General features: G+C 34.4%; 1 protein-coding gene across 1 annotated transcript in view; it reads left to right on the top strand.

The window, feature by feature from the left end:
* The window catches only part of LOC115210802 (splicing factor 3B subunit 3), a 45,198-nt gene that overhangs the window by 3,123 nt on the left and 20,238 nt on the right, over positions 1-21,837 (top strand). The window contains exons 2-12 of the mRNA XM_029779546.2: positions 6,573-6,806; positions 7,905-7,981; positions 9,143-9,236; positions 11,695-11,867; positions 12,812-12,953; positions 15,311-15,423; positions 15,721-15,783; positions 17,125-17,199; positions 18,043-18,146; positions 18,873-19,038; positions 21,179-21,274. Of these exons, the coding sequence (XP_029635406.1) occupies positions 6,581-6,806; positions 7,905-7,981; positions 9,143-9,236; positions 11,695-11,867; positions 12,812-12,953; positions 15,311-15,423; positions 15,721-15,783; positions 17,125-17,199; positions 18,043-18,146; positions 18,873-19,038; positions 21,179-21,274 (1,329 nt within the window). The 5' untranslated portion in view covers positions 6,573-6,580. The remainder of the gene's footprint in view (positions 1-6,572; positions 6,807-7,904; positions 7,982-9,142; positions 9,237-11,694; positions 11,868-12,811; positions 12,954-15,310; positions 15,424-15,720; positions 15,784-17,124; positions 17,200-18,042; positions 18,147-18,872; positions 19,039-21,178; positions 21,275-21,837) is intronic.

Here is a 21,837-nt window from a genome sequence, read left to right as displayed (position 1 = left end):
TATGATTTCTTTTATAAACAACAGCAATCAGATATTAACACTCAGATCTGTCAGAATATATATATTAAGAATGTGGTTGTGTGGTAAGAAGATTGCTTCCCAACCCCGTAGTTCCAGATTCGGTTCCACTGTGTGGCACCTTGGGCAGGTGTCTTCTACTATAGCCTCAGGCCAACCAAAGCCTTGTGAGTGGATTTGGTAGATGGAAACTGAAAGAAGCCTGTTGTATATCTGTGTATGTGTCATTGTGTCTGTTTGCCCCTCCCTCGTCACCTCTTGACAACAGGTGTTGGCATGTTTACGTCCCTGTAACTTAACAGTTTGGCAAGAGAGATTAACAGAATAAGTACCAGGTTTTAAAAAAAGTGTTCTAGGGTTGATTCATTCAACTTAAGATTCTTCAAGGTGGTGTCCAGAATGGCCACAGTCTAATGACTGCAACAAGTAAAAGAAAAAGGATAATATTAATTATATTGTTCTTTTACTGGTTTCACTTACTAAGCAGTGACCATAATGAAGAAGCACTCATCATCTTTGCCCTGCATCACTGTAGAGCACTCATCATTGTTTATGTTTGGTACACTCAGTGCAATAATAGTTAGTCAAAGACATTTTGAATTGTCTGTTTACTTCTTGGTTTCCTAGTTTGGATACCAGAATAACTGATTATCATCTCTGTAGCAAAAGTCATGGTAGATCAATTCTACCAATATTTTTAGTGTGTACAATTCTATATTTGAGAGATGAGGAATTATGTACATTATTTACATTTGACGGATAATTGTCCTCATCTTGTTTGTCGTTAACACATTTCGGCTGATGTATTCTCCAGCCTTCATCAGGTGTCCTAGGGGAATTTCAAACCTGTGTTCTCATTCCTAAGGTATTTTTCCAATGTTATTCTTCTTCTTATTATTATTCAGGTCACTGCCTGTGGGATGAAATTAAAATAATAGACAGAGAACACCACTGGAAAATACAAAAACTAAAAGGGGCAGCACATATCCTAGGACATAATAACCTCCTAAGCAGACCTAGTGCAGATATGAGTAGCATATGGGAACCTGTATTAAGGAAGGATAGGAAAATATTAGATTTATAAACCCTAAAATTCACTCCATATGGCGTAGTGGTTAAGAGCGTGGACTATTAACCCCAAGATTCCAAGCAGTGACCTGAATAATAATAATAAGAACATTAGAAAAATACCTTAGGAATGAGAACCCAGGTTTGAAATTCCCCCAGGATACCTGATGAAGGCTGGAGAGTACATCAGCCAAAACATTGTGTTAACAACAAACAAGATGACAAATATCTGTCAAATGTAAATAATGTTTTTTGTTCGTGTATTACAGCTCTAGTAACTGCTACAAACACTCATATTAAGGTTTGGAATTCATTCCATGTTTAAAGGTAACTAAACTCATCTCTATAGTAACATTTATCAGACACTTACCATCATGACTTAACACTACTTCAGATAAAGCCATGTTACACTATGTAAATTGCTTCTGACATTTTCTGTAAAGTAAACTCTTATCACAAAAGATAGGTTCCTTTATGCATAAGAAGCTAAAGACTTGCCATTGTGCTTGTGTGCAAATTCTTATTGTAGATACATAATGCAGCCTATTTAGCATCATGAAATTATATTTCCAAAATTGATTACCAAAGCATCAAATCACAGAATCTAGTATGAGCTGCAAGATAATTCTCCAAATATTACAAACAATTAATGATGAATCATCCACTTCAGCACAACCTTGTCTCAACTCGGCAAACTGAAAAACATGCTTAGGTCGGCTATATATATTTTCTGGTTCATTCTTGCAACCAGCTGAAGACATTTGTTCATATATCACTACCCACCTGACAGCATTTATCTAAATACAGTCACAGTTGAATATGTGATTATTTACATTTCCAAGCTGTTATATTGACCTATTAGCTACATTAGATAAATCCAGTCACATGCAGATATGTAAAATGCATACAGTAATATTGGTTTCAAATTTTGATTCAAGGCCAGTGAGTTCGGGGAAAGGGATAAGTTGATTTCATCAACCCCCAGTGCTCAACTGGTATTTATTTTATTCACCCTGGAAGAATGAAAGGCAAAGTTGACCTCAGCAGAATTTGAACTTAGAATGTAAAGATGGATGAAAAGCTGTTAAGCATTTTGCCTCGTGTGCTAACGATTCTGCCAGCTCACTGCCTTATACAGTAATGTTCTTTTCTACTCTAGACACAAGTCCTGAAATTTTGGGAAGGGGGCAAGTTGATTAGATTGACCTCAGTACGCAACTGGTACTTAATTTATCAACCCTGAAAGGATGAAAGGCAAAGTTGACCTTGGCAGAATTTAAACTCAGAATGTAAAGATGGATGAAAAGCTGTTAAGACAGATGAAATACCACTAAGCATTTCGCCCAGAGTGCTAATGTTTCTGCCAGCTCGCCACCTTCAGTAATGTTAGCATAATAATGATATCATATTTCTCAGAACAGAATTGGTTTAATTCCTGTCATTATTCCAAGAATTGTGTCTAACTCTATTTGGAATGTTTGTTCTTGTATTATCAAATCACAATCTTTATTGAGTCTGGAATATCATCCAAAGCCTGAGGGACTGATTCTGCATTTTCTTCATTTTCAATACTTGTGCCTTTGTTTGATCTGCATGAGCTCATATTATTGTGTTCACCATTAACCCTTTCATTACTATATTTCTGACCAAAATACACCCCTCATGAGTTTCAATTAAATTCTAAAATAATCATGAATCTAGGCTTGTTTCATTAAATAACTGTAACTGTTTTACTTATCAACATATTAATGTGATATTTGGAACATAATTAAAGAAAGGGTTCTTAATCAATTCTATTGCATAACTTTTGTCTCAAAGTGACTTTAATTACAGGTAAATCCAGGTAAATTGAGCAAAAGGTAAAAATATTAAAATTTTAAATTGAGCAAAAGGTAACAAATTAAAATTTTGTTTAAACATCACCATAGAAAATGAATCATCAGTTAATATTCAAATGGGTATGCAACAAAATTTTGATAAAGAAGAATTGTGCACATCACTATATCATCAGTTGAATTTAATGCACAACAGGTGTACCATAAAGGTGGAATAAAGTGAAATACTGGAATCCACCGTAAGTTTGACCGAACTAAAGAAATCGGTCAAAAAATAATATACGGCCCTGGTTATGGTATGGAAGTGATAAATTCCAGACCACATCGTTCCCTAGGCCATGCTGACTAACATTATTGTCCCTGTATAAAAACTAAATCCACAACAGTACCTAGTATTTGTTTCACAAATTTTCCAATTCGGAATCAATGCTTGATAACATGAAACTCCTATCCATTTTCAAAGTTGAAGAAAAATCGATGCCGAAAAAAATGTGAAAAAAAATCTCCCAAAATTCAGGGAATTAAAATTACACGTCGATCGTTGTACAAAACTGTAGATTAACTGTTTACGAAGCATAATCACGTGTTTTCACGAATGTACTAAAGAGATTTGCTCTGATATTCTCATTTAAATATGAATAGGTAAATTCGGGCAGCTTTGGGCGGTTTGGTCACATTAACCAAAATTTTTTTCGGGTGGCTTTGAGCGGTTTGGTAACGAAAGGGTTAAGAACCATAGCTACATTATTTCCTGCCTGAGATTTAAATTTAGCTTGTGGTTTTTCATTTCTTCTACATCAATGCCAAATTGGTGCTGAAGTTTCATTTGGCATGGTTATTAATGTATTTATTTGTTCATCAGTAGATAAACTAAAGAGTATTCTTAAGTGAGGATTGTCTGTTAACTCAAAAATATGCAACTTAGATGTGTATAAAAAAACCTTTATATATTGAGGCATAGCTGTGTGGTAAGAAGCTTGAATTTCCAGTCACATGGTTCCAGGTTCAGTCCCACTGCATGGAGCCATGGGCGAGTGTTTTCTACAGCCCTGGGCCAACCAAAGCCTTGTGAGTGGATATGGTAGACAGAAATTGAAAGAATCCCATTGTATTATATATATATGTGTGTGTGCGCGTGTGTATGTGTTTGACTGCCACCACTTCACAACCAGTGTTGGTGTGTTTATGTCCCATAACTTAGTTGTTTGGTTAAAGATACTGATAAAATATGTACCAAAGTACTAGGCTTGAAATTGATAAGTACTGGGGTCAATACATTCGACTTAAAATTCTTTAAGGTGGTGCCCCAGCAAGGCCACAGTCTAATGACTGAAACGAGTAAAAGATAAAAGATATTTTTAACCCTTGAGCATTTAGCTTACTCTGTCAAACAATGATTATTCACACTATTTTGTGTTAATCATACTCAAGACAGGGATCAACAATAATTGTTTGTAACCTTGTTAATTTTGTTACGTGCAGTCTTGATATTTTGTGTGTAGGTGTTTAAATACCAGTGATTTATGGTTATGTATTTTTACCTGATGTTGTTTTTTGTTAAATTTGGTTTATATGGACAGGTGAAATTAGTTAATAGGTGTAAAAGCAATGACTTTATGAATAAGCACTAAAATTGAATCTTTATCTGTTGTACGTTTCGTTTTGTTATTAAAATTACCCAACAACGACCCAAATGTTGATCTCCAACAATTTTGTCTCACCTTGAGAGTAGGTATAATCAATACAAAATTTCATTCTTTCTCTATATTTCATTCAAACATTTCCATTTAAAAGAAAGTACAAAACTCTTTTATTAGTCAATATACTTACTAATGGTAGTCTACTCAGATAATTTACTTAGTAGATAACTGGGTCCAATAAAAAAGCTTGTTAACAGAAACATAAATTAGTATAGGTGTGTACATAGTGAAAGTTAATATCATCATCATCATTTAGCATCTGTTTTCTATGCTGGCATGGGTTAGATGGTTTGACTGGAACTGCACTAAGCTCCAGTCTGATTTGGCTTGGTTTCTACAGCTGGATGCCCTTCCTAATGCCAACCAATCCAAGAGTGTAGTGAGTGCCTTTTTACATGTCACTGATACTGGCCATGACTACGATCTCACTTGGCTTGACAAGTCTTCTCAAGCACAGAAAATTGCCAAAAGTCTCAATCACTTGTCATTGTCTCTGAGATCCAACACCCAAAGATCATGCTTCACCACCTCGTCCCATGTCTTCCTGGGTCTACCTCTTCCACTGGTTCCCTCCACAGTTAGGGATTAGCACATATAGAGATCTCCCATTTTCGCACATTGTGTTCAAATGTAAGGATTATATAATAATTGCATTTCTCTCAAACTACAGATTTAATAAAATATTTTCATGTTGTATTTCTGTCATGAAATTAATCCAAACCCCATTTTACACATTGGCACTTCACAAAACAAATCTCTAAAAGAGGTTTCAACTTGATAGTCTTTAGCAGTTTTTCTCTTTTACAATGAACACATTCTACACATTTCATTCCTATAATTTATTTCTCAATCTTACAGAAATCATTATTCTCTGTTTATAATTATATAATTCTTACATCAGTCAATTTTACATTTTTTCTAGCCCATTGCATATGGGAAGAGTAGCCTCTTTGTAGCTAAGATACAAAATCAACACCAAATTTCATGTGATAGTAGTCTTTTGGTGGTAGCAGTACCTTATAGCTTTTCATGCATGCAATAAAAGAATTCACTGTAGTTAAATAGGCTAAAAGCTATGAAATGTATCCCATTTCTTTCCAGGCTGTCCAAATAGGTAATAAGCATGATATTGGTTGGATTTACCAATAACGTGTTTATTATATGCAATATAAGTAGGCTTGCTTGCCTTCAGCATCAACATGTGGTATGGACATGTAATGCATATAGATGAGGACAGCTGTATAAAGAAGTGCCATTTGCTTAATGTAGCTGTAAGTTGTGGAAGAGGTGAAGCCCAGATAGTCATGGTATGAACTGGTGAATCCTGACCTCAGGATCCTAAGCCTGACAGATGACAAAGGACCAGGAACTCAATATGATCTTTGAACACATTGGATCCTGTCAAACTATCCAACCCAGCATGGAATATGGATGTTAAATAATGATGATGTTGATGATCAGTAGCACCAACCTCACAAAAATATATGTTTGTCCTTGTATGAGGTGGTTAACATGTTTCCCTTTTACATCTGGAAAGTGTCCCATCAGCTTAGTAAATTTTGTTTCTTGAGGTAGCACTTTGCAATTGCCCCTTATTGTACTGTTGTTATACATGTTCTTTAAGGCAAGTTATTCTGTCAGAATCACTGCAGAAAAACAGTTAAAATAGAATTGTCTGTGTTAATGAAAGGGGTCAGTTAAAGACCATTCAATATCATGTCCTAATCCATTTTGTCTTCATCCATTATGTTCGTATCCCACATAAATATCAAAGTCTGCACTCTAGCCCATATCCAATTCACAAACCTTCCACATCTTGAAGCAGCAATTGGTGGGTTTAGTAGGCATGTATTGCCAGAAATGTATCCTACCCTTAACCTATCATTACTTCATCTACACTGAAATTTTTTCATGTTATATACTCATGTTTTCCATTTTCATTTTACTTCAGGCATCACCATGTTTCTGTACAATTTGACATTACAACGAGCAACAGGAATAACTCAAGCTGTCCATGGTAATTTCTCTGGAACTAAACAGCAGGAAGTTATTGTATCAAGGGGCAAAATCTTAGAGCTTTTGCGTCCTGACCCTAACACAGGGAAAGTCTACACTATTTTAACTGTTGAGATATTTGGTGTGATAAGAGCTTTGTTACCTTTTCGACTTACAGGTGGAACTAAAGGTAAGTTTTTTTTTTTTTTTTTTTTTTTTTTAGATTTTTATCAGTAGCTAACTCTAATTATGATTTTGTTAAAGTGTAACTGTTGAGAACCTGAAACTATAACATTTTATTGTTGGCTAGAACAATTACTTTTCTTTATATAGCTTTAGCTAACTTTGTTTTCCTTTTGACAAGTGTGATAGGATTTCTATACACGCTTATTGGTAATGACCTCAAAATAATTTGCTTTGTTTTATTTTTTTCTCAATGTTAATCATATGATGAAGGATAGCATCTATACCCTCATTTTTAGGGCATCTAAGGAAGTATTTATCCTTAGAACAGAAACCTGATCTGAATGCTTGCTGTAGAGTAAATCACCCGATGAACATATTGAGTTTGCTTCTCTTGTGTTAATTACTTTGTCTTGAAAGTGGTGAATTGGAATTGTTATTATGCCTCACAGTACTGTCTGTGTTCTGAGTTCTTATCTTTGTCTTTCATCCTTTTTGAGTCATTAAAAAATTACCAATCCAGTGTAAGGTTTGGTGGCACTGTTAGAGGATCTAGCAAATTGCTTAGTAGTAGCTGTTCCAGCATTTTGTGTGCTGGAAGCAATGCCAAGCTGTATTAGCTAAAGTTGGCAGCCTTTCCCTTGGATAAACATTGGTGTCATGGAGATGAGAGACTTGTCTGTATGGACAACTGTCAGTCTTCTTACAAAAAAATCTAGTTCAGGCTTGTACAGATATGTGTAGATTCAGTCAGCTTGGACTGATAGAGGTCCTGCCTCCTTTTCTCTTTTTCTCATGCATGAAATACAAACAATTTTAATAATTGATAGAGGTGAAACTGGTTAAAGAATATTAGTTTCTCCACAGAATAATGTGTCTTCTATTTCACATTTTTTTATAAACTTCTGTAAGAGACTTATATATATTTACAAACTCTTAAAGAAAGCATGTTTTGACATGGTGTGTGATTTGGGATTTGAACATAGATAGTGTGTGAAATGAAAGAACTGTTGTTTTTCACTGTTAATATTTTCCACTCCATTTGTACACCTTTTCTTTATCTAAAATTTTCCACTCTCTAATTTCAAAATCTGTTTCTTTTCAGATTATATTATTGTTGGATCTGATTCCGGAAGGATTGTCATCCTTGAATATCTTCCATCTAAAAATGCATTTGAAAAGGTAATATTATATTTATCTAATTAGCATTTCCTTTTTGCTATCCATTATTGAAATTGCTTATTTGCTTTGAACATGCAAATTGAGGCTATTTCACCCTTATGTATTACCCCTGGTTTCTGTCATCCAACTGTTATAAAGAATTATGCAACTACATTAAAAAGAGGTTAGATTTTATTTGTTATAAGATCAATTGAACTCTTATTTTTTTAAAGACTGAAGAGGATAATTTAAGGGTGACTTGGCTGCTTATTCTAACAAGTGGAGCAACCAAACACATATATAGTAATGGTACTATAGGAAAGTACTATCTTGATTTCTAAAACTCATTGGGTTTGTTACCCAGTTTCCATGGCATATAAGTGACTGAAATCATATTCCCACTGAATAGGATGCTAGTGCATCACAGGGTTGCTCATTTACTGCTGAGTGGACTGGAGCAAAATGAAATAAAGTGATGTGTGTGTGTATATATATAAACAATTCTGTTTGTCTGTCCATCTGGGACCCCTGTATCTTAGTCTACATTTGCTCTATGGGACCAGGATGATCCTGGGATTGAAAATCTGCCCTTCATTTGGTTCTTGAATATCCAGCGTTGGGATCAGGCCTGGATGAGGATCTGTTATATGTTTACAGTTAAAAATTCAAATTTTAAAAGAATCCAAAAAATTTGTGAACTTACAAGTTTTTCATTTAAAATGAATTTAAAGTAATACCATGTTGGTAGGACACCAATAAATGCTTTATTATTATTATGGCTCTCTTTAGCTTTGGGTTGCAGGTCCAATTAACCCTTCGCAGGAGCTAGCTTAAAAGTCTGCACAGAGTGTGACTTTCAAGTTAGTATACACACACACACAAACATATGATGGGCTTATTTCAGTTTCTGTTTACCAAATTCATTCACAAGGCTTTGGTTAGCCTAAGGCTATAGTAGAAGACACTTGTCCAAGGTGTCACAAAGCGGGACTGAACCCAGAACCATGTGGTTGGAAAACAAAGTGTGCATGTATATATAATTTTGTTCTTGAAATATACATATACTAGTGTTTTGTATACTTGTGTATTGTTTCTCATAATTTTATTCTTCAACTTCTATTTTTCATTTTTAAAGCTTATATTTATTCAGTACAAATAACTGATTATTGTTTCTTATTTTAGATCCATCAAGAGACATTTGGCAAGAGTGGTTGTCGGAGGATTGTCCCCGGTCAGTTCTTGGCTGTTGATCCAAAGGGACGTGCAGTAATGACAGGTAACAAAAAAATATTTACTTTTTTATTCCACTTTGTCTGCTTTTCTTCTGAGAAAGTTGAGATTTAAAAAAAAAACCAGAACATTAACTATTCATGACCTATGAATTAATTCTCCTTAAAACTCCTGCAAGCCTAAATAACACCATCATCATTATTTTAATATCCACTTTTTCATGATTGCATGGGTCAGGTGGAGTTTATTGAGGCAGATTTTCTACAGTCTGATGCCCTTCTTGTCGCCAATCCTCACCTGTTTCCATGCAAGGTAGTATTTCCCCATGACTAAACATGTTTTCATGGAAGATTGGAAATGAAGAACATTGCTTGCATGACTGACATTTACAACTCACATGATACCAATTCAAGGAGACGCATGTGCGCACACACACACACACATATACTATATACACACATAAATACATAAAATATATATGTGTGACTGTGTGGTAAGAAGCTTGCTTCCCAACCACATGATTCCAGGGTCAGTCCCACTGTGTGGCACCTTTGGCAAGTGTCTTCTATAGCCTTGGACCAACCAAAGCCTTTTGAGTGGATTTGGTTGACAGAAACTGAAAGAAGACCATTGTATGTATGTATGTATATGTATATATATATATATATAATATATATATATATATATATATATATAGCACCATCCGTTCGTGTCCGTTGCCAGCCTCGCCTGGCCCCCGTGCCGGTAGCACATAAAAGCACCATCCGTTCGTGGCTGTTTGCCAGCTCTGTCTGGCACCTGTGCAGGTGGCACGTAAAAAGCACCCACTACACTCACAGAGTGGTTGGCGTTAGGAAGGGCATCCAGCCGTAGAAACACTGCCAAATCTGACTGGGCCTGATGAAGCTTTCCGGCTTCACAGACCCCAGTTAAACCGTCCAACCCATGCTAGCATGGAAAACGGATGCTAAATGATGATGGATGATATATGCATATATATATATGTGTGTGTGTGTGTATATGTATCTTTGTGTCTGTTTGTCCCCCCCACCTCTGCTTACAACCAGTGTTGGTTTGTTTGCATCCCCAGAACTTAGCGATTCATTAAAAGAGACTAGTAGAATAAGTATCAGGCTTAAAAAAAAATGTGCTGGGGTTGATTAATTCAACTAAAACGTTGATGTGATGCCCTAGTATGGCTGCATTCCAATGTCTGAAACAAGTAAAAGAATAAAAGAATGTATGCACACACTCACAACAACAGTTTTCATCTGTCAGATCCATTCACAAGGCTTTAGTTGGCCTATGGCTATAGTAGAAGACATTTGTCCAATGTGCCATACAGAAGTACTAAACCCATAACCATGTGGTTGCTAAGTAAGCCTTTTAACCGCATGCCCATGTCTCTTTCGCTTTACTTGTTCAGATTTTTAAGACATCAGCAAATAAAAAAAAACTCCATAGGTATGTAATTTTATTTACTTGAAGATCTACATATAATAATTAGCATTGTGTGTATATATTTACTGCCACATCAACACGATTGTGTGGAAGGGAAGTAGATGTAAATGACAAATGGAAAGTCAGTGACAGGGGCAGTAAAATGGAAGTATGTTTATCACATTGCCTGGAGTGACAAAGAGGGAGAGTAGTGAGAGTGAGAGAAGGAAAATGAGAGTGGGCATCAGAGATTAACTTTATGATACTTTAATCAGTCAGTTTAGTGAACCAGCAAAAAGTGTTAGATTTGAAAAGGCTGTCATTGAACTGGTGTCAGTTATGTAGAATGCACTACTAAAAAGAAATAGTGGAAGAAAATATCTCTTAAATCAGCTATTATATGCTAAAACTGTGTATAAAACGTTGCTTGCAATATTATTGATTAGCCGATATAAGAAAGGGCACAATCACAAAATATCATGTGAGCAGCTGTCTGTGAACATTTTTTATGTGACTTATCTCAGCAACATTTTACTTGTTACAAGCCAGCTCATCTTTATAGCTTAAAAGATTTGAAGAAAATTATCAACTGCAGTTTTATTTTCTCTGCATTGATCAATACAATGTTCCTAGTTGTTTTACACAGTCTTATTTCATTTCTGATAATTTTAAGGAGTAAGGTGGTGAGCTGGCAGATTCTTTAGCACACCGAGTGAAATCTTAGCAGCATTTCATTTGTCTTCATGTTCTGAGATCAACTTTGCCTTTCATTCTTTTGAGGTCAATAAAATATGTACCAGTTGAGCACTGGGGTCAATGTGATCAACTTCCCTTCTCTCCCGAAATTACTGGCCTTGTGCCAAAATGTGAAACCAATAATTTTAAGGATATAAAAAACTCAACAAAGTATGCTAAAGCCTTTCTTAGATGTAGTGGCTAGAGTTTCTATTATACTGGAAATTTTGATGCTAAAGAAAGGTTCTATAGATATCATTTTTACTTCAAAGTTGAGCAGTTGATGTTTTGAAGACTATTTAATCTAATTGTTTACATTTCATTTACAGGTGCCGTGGAAAAACAGAAGTTAGTATATATCCTGAACAGAGATGCTCAAGCTCGACTAACAATTTCTTCTCCTCTTGAAGCCCACAAATCCAGCACACTTGTCTACCACATGGTTGGAGTTGATGTAGGATTTGAAAATCCAACATTTGCTTGTCTTGAGATAGATTATGAAGTAAGATTATATTTCCTTATTTTTGTTACAGGCAAAGTATTATTATAATAAGGTTATGGGAAATGATCATACACAATAAGTATCTGTACTATCTTGAATGTATTTCTCTCTCTAGTGATTACCATTATGGTTTCTGTTGAAGTTGCATTTACTGGAAGCTATCTTTTCTACAAACTAGTAATTTCTTACTTCTGAAAACTTTGAAAAAAAAAAAAGCTGTTATCATTGATATTAGTAAAGTCAGAGACTGACTAACCTGAGAATTTTCCGACAAAGCTGTTTCCCTATGTGTATTGCAACTGTATTTTTTTTTGCCAGTCCAATGCATCATCATCCCTTGCTAGGAAGTCTACACATCTAAGCTGGTCCTTTCTATCATTCACATCAATGAAATTGTGATGCTACAAGATAATGCATGATTTATTCAAAACATCGTTACATTTGACAGAGTAATCTGCATGCTAAAAGGTTAAAAGACTTCAGTGATTAGGAGTCTTATGTTTTGAGTATCATCTAGGTTTGGATGTAAGAAAGAGATCTATGATATTTTAAGACACATGTAGAAAAACAAATGAACATGTGTAAGATCATCCTCACTCCCCATATATACCCAATTATGTACCTGTCTTTTTCCTTTTCCTGTACCAAATCTTTCTACCTCCCATTTCTAATAGAACTTATCTGTGTTAAGAGTTCCCTTCAAATCACTAATCTGTGAGAGTTCAAACTAAATATAGTTTGTGTGAACTCTTTACAGTTAGCTCTTCCTCCAGTGGAAAGATGGGACAGACTGCATTATATACATTTAAAAAAAAAATAATTTCCATATTTTTTCATGTCATTTTTTCTTTTTGTTTATTAAAAAAAATGTACCATGTTTATCAAAAAGATAAACACAAATGTGTTTATCAAAATAAACATTAATGAAGTGAATTGTATTTTAGGAAGCTGACTATGACCCAACAGGGGAAGCTGCTCTCCAGACTCATCAGATGCTTACTTATTATGAATTGGATCTTGGTCTCAACCATGTTGTAAGGAAATATTCTGAACAACTTGAAGAACATGCTAATTCTCTGATTGCTGGTAAGTCCTTCATATTCGTATATTATACTGTTTCTTTTAGCTGTGATTTAAAAAATAAACATGTAAGTTGACATTTTTTGTTTCTTACATTGTAATCCATCAATATAGGATTATCATTTTCCAGTTTAAAAAATAAATACTGCTCCAAGATTTTTTTATTGCCATGAATCTTGGCATCTTTAATCTACAGTATTTGTGGTACTTTTCTCCCCAACAAAAGTGTCTCAAAAACTCACCTCAGGTCCTATATCCACAGTTGGGTCTATATTACATTTTAACCCTTTAGTATTCAAACTGGGCATGTCTGATCTAAATATTCTACCTATTTTATGTTCAAACTAGCCAAAATCAGCTTTTCACACTTATCCTACAATGTCCTTCTGAAAATTAGCAATCACATTAGGAAAATATCAAACCTACAAGATATTGCATGATAAATTCAAAGCAATATAAATAAATAAGTATTACATTTGATAGAGTAATCCTGAATATGTGCTACTGAACATGGAATGCATCTAATATGCCTGTGCCATCAAATACAGTTTATATTGGCTTTCATTGTTATATATTTCCTCACATCATTGCCTCCATTTTCTGACTAGTGTTGTTTTAAACTGAGACCCAGCAGATACAACCATTCAGAAGCTATGTAAGTTAAAAGTAAACCAAAGCCTTAGAATAAGTTGGTTGGATAGGCCTAAAAAAAATTCATTAATGCAGAAGTTATTCTCTGCAAGTAGAAAAGCTTATATTGTTGATGATGACGAAGAAGCAGTAGCTATGTCATATATCACTGCTGGTTTTTGATGAATTTATGTTTAACTAGTTGACCCTGTGAAAATGCCACAACAAAAAAGATTAAGAGAAGCTATTTAAGAAAGAAAGGATGATTTTTATTTTTATTTTGCTGAGTTATTTCACTTCTAATCACAATTATATATTATATGGATTTAAAATTTCCCTCAGCTAACCACTTTATATTTCTCTCTTTCTTTCTATCTCTTCAACAAACTTTTTAACCATGTAATTCCTCTCTTCATGTCTTTAATATTTCTCTCTTTCTCTTCACTTTCCCTCCCCACCCTACAGCTTGTCATTAACACTTCTCTCTCTCACTGTCGTTTTCTCTTGCTCTTCAATTCTCCCTTCAAGTAACCATGTAATGCATTTGGCCTTGGCGTGTTATACTCTTCTTTTCTCTACTCAAATTTCTCTCTACTTCTGTAATTAACTAAAGTATAACGGGTGAACAGGCAAGCAGATTATTATATGAATTTTATTTTTAAGTAGGCTGGTACAATCAAACTTTACTATCAGATCAAATCATTTATGTCTTGATGTTAGAATACTTTCAGGTGATCCTTGATTATATATAACATTTACAAAATATTGACTTTTTTCCTACCTCAAATTTCATCTCTCTAAAGTTGCTTGGAAATTGCAACATCTTCAGGGATGATGTCTTTATAGAGAAGAAAGACCTTGATAGCATTGTCTAAAAGTTTATGTCAGTTTTTCACCTTTGTAAATTAAGAAATAAGGGTAAAGAAAAAGTTAAAGAGAGGGTTGATGTATTCAACTGGCTTCCTCCACCAAATTTCAGGCCTTGTGCATATATTAAAAGAGATTATTTTTATTATTATTACTAAGGCAGTGAGTTGGCAGAATCGTTAGCAAGCTGGGTGAAATGCTTATCAGTATTCCGTCTGCTGCTACATTTTGAGTTCAAATTCTGCTGAGGTCGACTTCACCTTTCTTCCTTTCAGGGCCAATAAATTAAGTACCTGTGAAACACTGAGGTAGTCCCCTCCCACCAAATTTCAAGCCTTGTGCCTTTAGTAGAAAGGATTATTATTATTATTTTTATTAAGATGGCAAGCTGGCACAATCATTAGCATATCAGGCAAAATGCTTTACATTTTGTCTGTCTTTATGTTCTGAGTTCAAATTCATCTTTCATCCTTTTTGGGTTGATGAATTAATTATGAGTTGGACACTAGGGTTGATGTTATTGGCTTACCTTTTCCTTGAAATTGCTGGCCTTGTACCAAAATTTGAAACTATTATTATTATTATTATTAAGGTGGTGGGCTGGCAGAATCGTTAGCATGCTGGACAAAATGCTTAGTGGTATTTTGTCTGTCTTTATGCTCTGAGTTCAAATCCTGCCACGGTCAACTTTGCCATTCATCCTTTTGAGGTCAATAAAATAAGTACCAGTCGAACACTGGGGTCGATGTAATTGACTTAACCCTCACCCTTCAAATTTCAGGCCTTTTGCCTATAGTAGAAAGGATTATTATTATTATTATCATCATCATCATTATCATTATTATTATTATTATTAACAACAACAGTACCTGGAGGCAGTGATGGTCCAAGTGGTTGCTTAATTTGTTCTGAAAACTATATCACATATAAGAACTTTGGAGATCAGCCTGACATTAGATGTCCAATTCCACGGAGACGAGTAAGAACATTTTTCTTTTCTAGCATGAACTTTTGTGTAAATTTTGTTTAAATCAACCTACTTGACTCTAACTTCCCTGATTCTATGATTGAAAACATCTCATTTTTAAAATGTTCATAATCAAATAAAAACATTCTGTTATAATTTAAGGGAAGTTTTTGTGCATTTTTAACTGGCTAATATGTGTTTTCCAAGCTGTTATTATTTTATATAGATTTTTATTTAAGTGTAACTGATGTCTGTAATTTTTGCATTATATAATATTTGGATGTATTTCCTACTTATTTCTGTTTAAAGAATGACCTTGATGACCCTGAACGAGGAATGATTTTTGTATGCAGTGCTTCTCACAAAACAAAGGTACTGTTTAATTATTTTTGTATTTTTTCATTTGGAAGCTGGTGGAATAAGATTTATCTTATGTATTCAATATAGTTTGAATATATCAATGAATCAAGAGAAAAGTATGATTGTTGCACAATCTTATTTTCCATATATTTTTTTTTTTGAAGCCTTATCGGTCAAGAGAAGGTAATTTAAATAGAAATGTAGCTATGTGGTTACAAGTTTGCCTTGCAACCAAAGCCTTGTGAGTAGGTCTGGTAGATGGAAACTGAAAGAAGCTTGTCGTATCTGTGTAAGTGTGTTCATGTCCTGTTGTCTTGGCATTGAATATTGATTGTAAACATCCATCTTTGTCATACAATTTGAAGGACTAGGAGTAAACAGGTGAGGGTTAGTGACAGGAAGGGCACCTAGCTGTATAAAACCTGCCTCAATGAATTTTGTCTATCCCTTGCAACCATGAAAATGAGGATGTTAAAAGGATGATGATTTATGAGTTAATGCCCATGTGTGTGTGTGTGTTTATAGGCATAAAATTGGTATTAAGTCAGATCAGTAATATAAGTACTGAGGCTGACTTGATTGACTTAAACATTTGAAAGCATGCTAATCCACCATGGCCACAGTTCAATTACTGAAACGAGTTAAAAAATAAATACCAATATTGAATTATCCAACCCATGACAGCATCGAAGGTGGGCGTTAAATGATGATGATGAGTGATTCAGAGCCAATAATGGAGCTTCTAATTCATCACTCATCTTGCCAGAAATAGCAGCCTAATTATACCCTACTATCTTCAGTAAGGAACATAGTCTTAGAAAATAAAATTGGATGGTCATGACTAGAAAGCTTTTGATAATATTTCTCAGTCAGAGTTGACCTAGGCCTAAACATTAATGATGCTGCTTATAAGATTTGTAAGGATTTATTATTAGCTCAAGGAGCACAAGAATGAAAAGCCTAGCAAACTCCAAGTAATAAAATAAGAAAATCAGATGCAGTGAAAAAAATGTAAAAGTCTTATATCAAAACTCCAGTTTGAACTGAGGAAAGGCAGTTTCAACCAGGCAAACAACCAGGACATGACTGGAGCAAATACACATGTGTAATGATGACATCAGAATCGGTATTTGATTGGTAATGTCAATAAGATTGATAGAATTTTATTGATGTGCGATTCAACTTACAATAAGACAGTTGAGAAACAAAGTCAGAGAGTTCTGCAAATACCTTATAAACTTGTTTTTTCTTACATCTTCACTTACTAGTTTATATAAAGCACAGCTACATTTGTAAAATTCATTCCTTACCTACACAGATGTTCAACTGGTTTGTTTTTCTCTTCTATTTCAGTCAATGTTCTTCTTCTTGGCTCAGACAGAACAGGGAGACATTTTCAAAATAACTCTAGAAATTGATGAAGATATGGTGAGTATATTTCAGACTTGTACTGTTGTAATTCTTGGCCAAACTTATTGTAAATAAAAATAGAATTAATATTTTTGTACAGAAATTCTTAATACTATGTCCTACATCTTCTTGTCCTAAATATGCCCTACTATGTCATCAACACAAGACTTTTTTTTTTATTCAATTATAATCTGTTTACATTACATATCTAGCCAAATGCCCTTGCTGGTGACACATAAAAGGTACCCTGTATACTCTGTAAAATGGTAGGCATTAGGAATGGGAATCCAGCTGTAGGAACCAAGCCAAAACAAACTGGAGCCCAGTTCAGCTCTCCAGCTTACCAGCTCCATTTAAACCGTTTTAACCATGCTAACATGGAAAACAGGTGCTAATTGATGATGATGATGTCCATACCAATACAGTTGTCCCCCCCCCCTTACACATATTGGCCAAGTTCTAATGCTTAGCTGCTATCTTAAATTACTTGGATTGAAACTAGGCCTTGATGAGTTCATTTCTCTCCATGTCTAGAGATCTTCCACATTCATTCCCACAACACTTCAGGAAAAATTTGTATTTAAAATCTAAGAATCATTCAGCAGTTCTTATTCATTTGTATCCAGTTCTTATTCAGTTATATTATACACTTTACCATATTGCTCTTCACACTCTTTCTTCACTCATTCATGCACACATCCTTCCATAACCACTATAACCTCTTAAGAAAATGAAATTTTATCAATGTCTCTCCTTATCTAATGTAAAAAATGTCTTTTTAACTAACTTTTGCTGTCTATTTTCTCCTTTTCATAAAACTGAAGTAACATTAATACTTTTTTACATTCCAACTTCTGTCAGGTCACGGAAATACGTCTCAAGTATTTTGACACTGTTCCTGTAGCAACTAGTATGTGTGTTTTAAAGACTGGATTTCTTTTTGTTGCTTCAGAGTTTGGCAATCAGTAAGTAAATTAGTTTCATTTTATTTTTATTTTGCCACTGTTCAATCTTTCATATTGATAAATTGTTTTTTTTAATGGAAAATAGCATGTTATTTATATTATTCTAACCAAGCTATCTGAAAACAGATATTATGCTTGTGTAGGTTTAATTTAAAGTGCCTACTTCAATGTGTAAATTTACAAAATAGTTGAATCCACTGTAACATGTAGAAAAACAAATGTTGTCTACTACTTATTGTCATAGGCACAGGCATGGCTGTGTGGTAAGAAGTTTGCTTCTGAACCATATGGTTCCTGGTTTGGTTATACTGCATGGCACCTTGTACAAGTGTCTTCTACTATAGCCCAAAGCCAACCAAAGCCTTGTGAGTGGATTTGTTAGACAGAAACTGAAAGAAACCTGTTGTATATGTGTGTGTGTTTGTTTGCCACCACTATTTGACAACCAGTGTTGGTTTGATTACATCCTTATAACTTAGCAGTTCACCATAAAAGACTGATGGAATAAGTCCCAGGCTTAAAAATAAGTACTGGGGTTGATTTTTTTTTCAATTAATTTCCTTCAAGGCAGTGCCCCAAGCATGGCTGCAGTCCAGTAACTGAAACATAAAAGATATGAATGGTCAAAAATTAATATGCATACAGTTTATTCTACTATTTACAAATTGTTTTTTATTAATATTTCTTGTTAGAGTGTTTCACTTGAACTTATTTTCTCTTTTGCAGCTTCCTTTACCAGATTGCTCATCTTGGTGATGATGATGATGAACCAGAATTCAGCAGTGCCATGCCTCTAGAAGAGGGAGATACTTTCTTTTTCTCTCCTCGTCTACTGAAGAATCTTGTCATGGTTGATGAAATGGATAGTTTGTCTCCTATTATGTCATGTCAAGTGAGAATTTCTTTGCTCTGCTTTAGGTTGATAATTCACTAGACATGGCTAAAATGGGAAAGAAAAAAATTAATGATTTTCTGTCATAAGATGTTATTTTGAGTATGTTTTCAGCTTCAAATGAGTAGAGCCATCTGTAAATATATATATACTAGCAGTATAGCCCGGCGTTGCTTGGGATTAAGTTAGGATTATTAAGCTAATCAAGCACTTTGTTTCAAACCAAATTTTACACTGATGTCAAATTAGAGCGAAATCCATTGATTTGGTAAACGTTTGGCTGAAAATGGGCTGCAGACAATTTGATTGGGAAATCTCATACGGAATTGGTTTATCGATTTTTCCATTCAACAATTGTTTTTTTTTTTTTGGAGAACTTAAAGCATTCAAAAGTAATGCTGGCATCACGTTTGAACAAAATACATCAAAATTGGTAAAAGTTATGGTTGAAAATGGGGTGTAGCCAATTTTAGTGGTAAATCCTATAAGGAATCGGTTTATCGATTTTTCATCCTGATTGAATGGAAAACCCCATAAGGAATCAGTTTATTGATTTTTCACCCCAAATAGGACTTAACCGAACACAACATTGCTGATTCAGAAAATCTATATTTATACTTTAAAGTTGGTTTTCACACCCAATTCAGTTCTGCAGAATCAGTGTCATGAGGGAAACGCATGGATTAGGAGTTTGACCGGCAAAGATGATCAGGTTGCACATGCCGGCCCTTTTGAAACACCCCCATCATCTAACCCACTCTGGCCCATGGGTCGGGAACCCTTCCGGCAAAGAAACTAGAACACCCCAAAGGGCACCCAATTCTCTGTGTCAGAAGAGGTTATGTTCGGATCACAACTAAGCTAACCTTATATATATATATATATATATATATATATATATATATATGGTAGCTATTTAAGCAGTGTGTTGTAGATGGTTAATGGGTTGGATGTGGTGCTGAAGAAGGAGCAAGAGCTGAAATCTGCAATATAGACCCATTACCTATTTTTCTATCTTTGATCACATTGTTTACATAGATGTATTCATATACGAAATGTAACTTTGAGTGCTGGCTATAATTTTTATAGAAAATTTATAGAAATAATATTAAAAAGTGATTTAATTGCACTGCTAACACAGGCAGGGCTCAGCATCGGCTTCAAAGGTAGTATGTTATAGTTGGATAACAAAATACAATATCCCTACCAACAATTAATGTGTGTTTGTGTGTGTGACAAATGGTCTTGTAGAATAATATTGAAGTAATAACTCCAAATGTTTATGACAAATCATATAAGCCTAATGAGTATCCCATCTTATGATTTCCTGAAGTCAGTTTTATCGACAGACCATCAGATACAGTGGCTGTTGGGGCTCTGACGAAATGTTTTTAAAAATGTGTTATTTTTCTGATGCAATGTAGCATGGTAAACAAGTAGTTGAATTACATAAAAGCATATTTATTGCTGAAAATATATCTTGTAGTTTTACGCTTCTAAACTTCATAGTATTTGATTTTGAAGTTGGCTGTTGTAAGAATTTCTTCTGTCATGTAATGAACAACCATTAAAACCCCAAGTTTCTCTACAGCCAGGATGAATGAGCTGATCAGTTAGTTTTGGATTTTATTAAGATTAAGTCTTATTAAGATTCATTTATTATTTCCCAGTTACTTGCAAGAATGCAGGGATACTGCTTACAGGAAATGTAAACATGGTAGTAACTCTGAAAATTTAATCTCAAATATGCTGTATCAGTGCCCTATTTAATATACATGTCCAAGTTTGCACTGCTATGCAAATATATGCAGTCTGGTTTGCCCTAATCTTGTTTACATTTTTTCATACATAGTATCACAACATTCTGTATATATTTCTAGGTTAATGCTACTATCTAGTAAAATATACTGTATTTGATGGCATAAAAGAAGTGCATATTCATGAAAATGTTTTTAGTACTTTAAAGCACGTAATATAGGCTCAACTTTGCTTATAGGATTTTGGGTAATTTTTTTGAGATATCTTTTTAGGAAAAAATTGTCTTATATACTGTCAAATACTCTGGTTATTCTCTCTCTTGTTGTTTTTCATCTCTCTCTGTGCATATTTTGATTTGATGTTTGTTTTTTTTATATACCAGATTGCTGATCTTGCAAATGAAGATACTCCCCAGTTGTATACATTGTGTGGTCGAGGTCCTCGCTCCTCTCTCCGAGTTTTACGACATGGTTTGGAGGTATTTCATTTATTTCACTCGAGTTTGTTTTTCTATCAATTTTAAGTTCTTAGGAATGTTCACATATTCTTTTAAGCAATGAACTTCAGAATCACTAGAAAGCCACTTGTTATGCTTATCCCATCTTATAATTTTGTTTTACTCTTCTAAATTTTATAGTTTCTGGCTTTGGAGCTGGTTGTTGTTGAAATCTCTTTTGTTGTGTAATGAAGATCCACAAGATTATTAACATTGCTAGATACCAGGCGTAGTTGTGTGGTTAAGAATAACTACCTAATCAAGTGACTCTAGGTTCAATTATTTTGTGCAGCGTCTTGGGCAAGTGTTTGCTATTGAAGCCTTGGGAGCCTGCTTGTGCATATATATATATATGTACTCATAATTTTATATATATACATACATACACACAAGAGAGTACCAAAAAGTTCCTGGTTGTAGACAAAAGTAATTATAGTAAGATCAGTGAATTATGATTTTATTCAACATGTTCCCTTCTCAGATTCACACACTTATTGCAGTGGTCCTTCAGTTTTTCTAAGACCTGTAAAAGAACTCAGTGTTAG

The sequence above is a fragment of the Octopus sinensis genome, linkage group LG1 (assembly GCF_006345805.1).
Source record: "Octopus sinensis linkage group LG1, ASM634580v1, whole genome shotgun sequence".
Taxonomy (NCBI): Eukaryota; Metazoa; Mollusca; class Cephalopoda; order Octopoda; family Octopodidae; genus Octopus; species Octopus sinensis.
The sequence above is the reverse complement of the archived record's forward strand: the minus strand, read 5'-3'. Positions and strand labels throughout refer to the sequence as shown.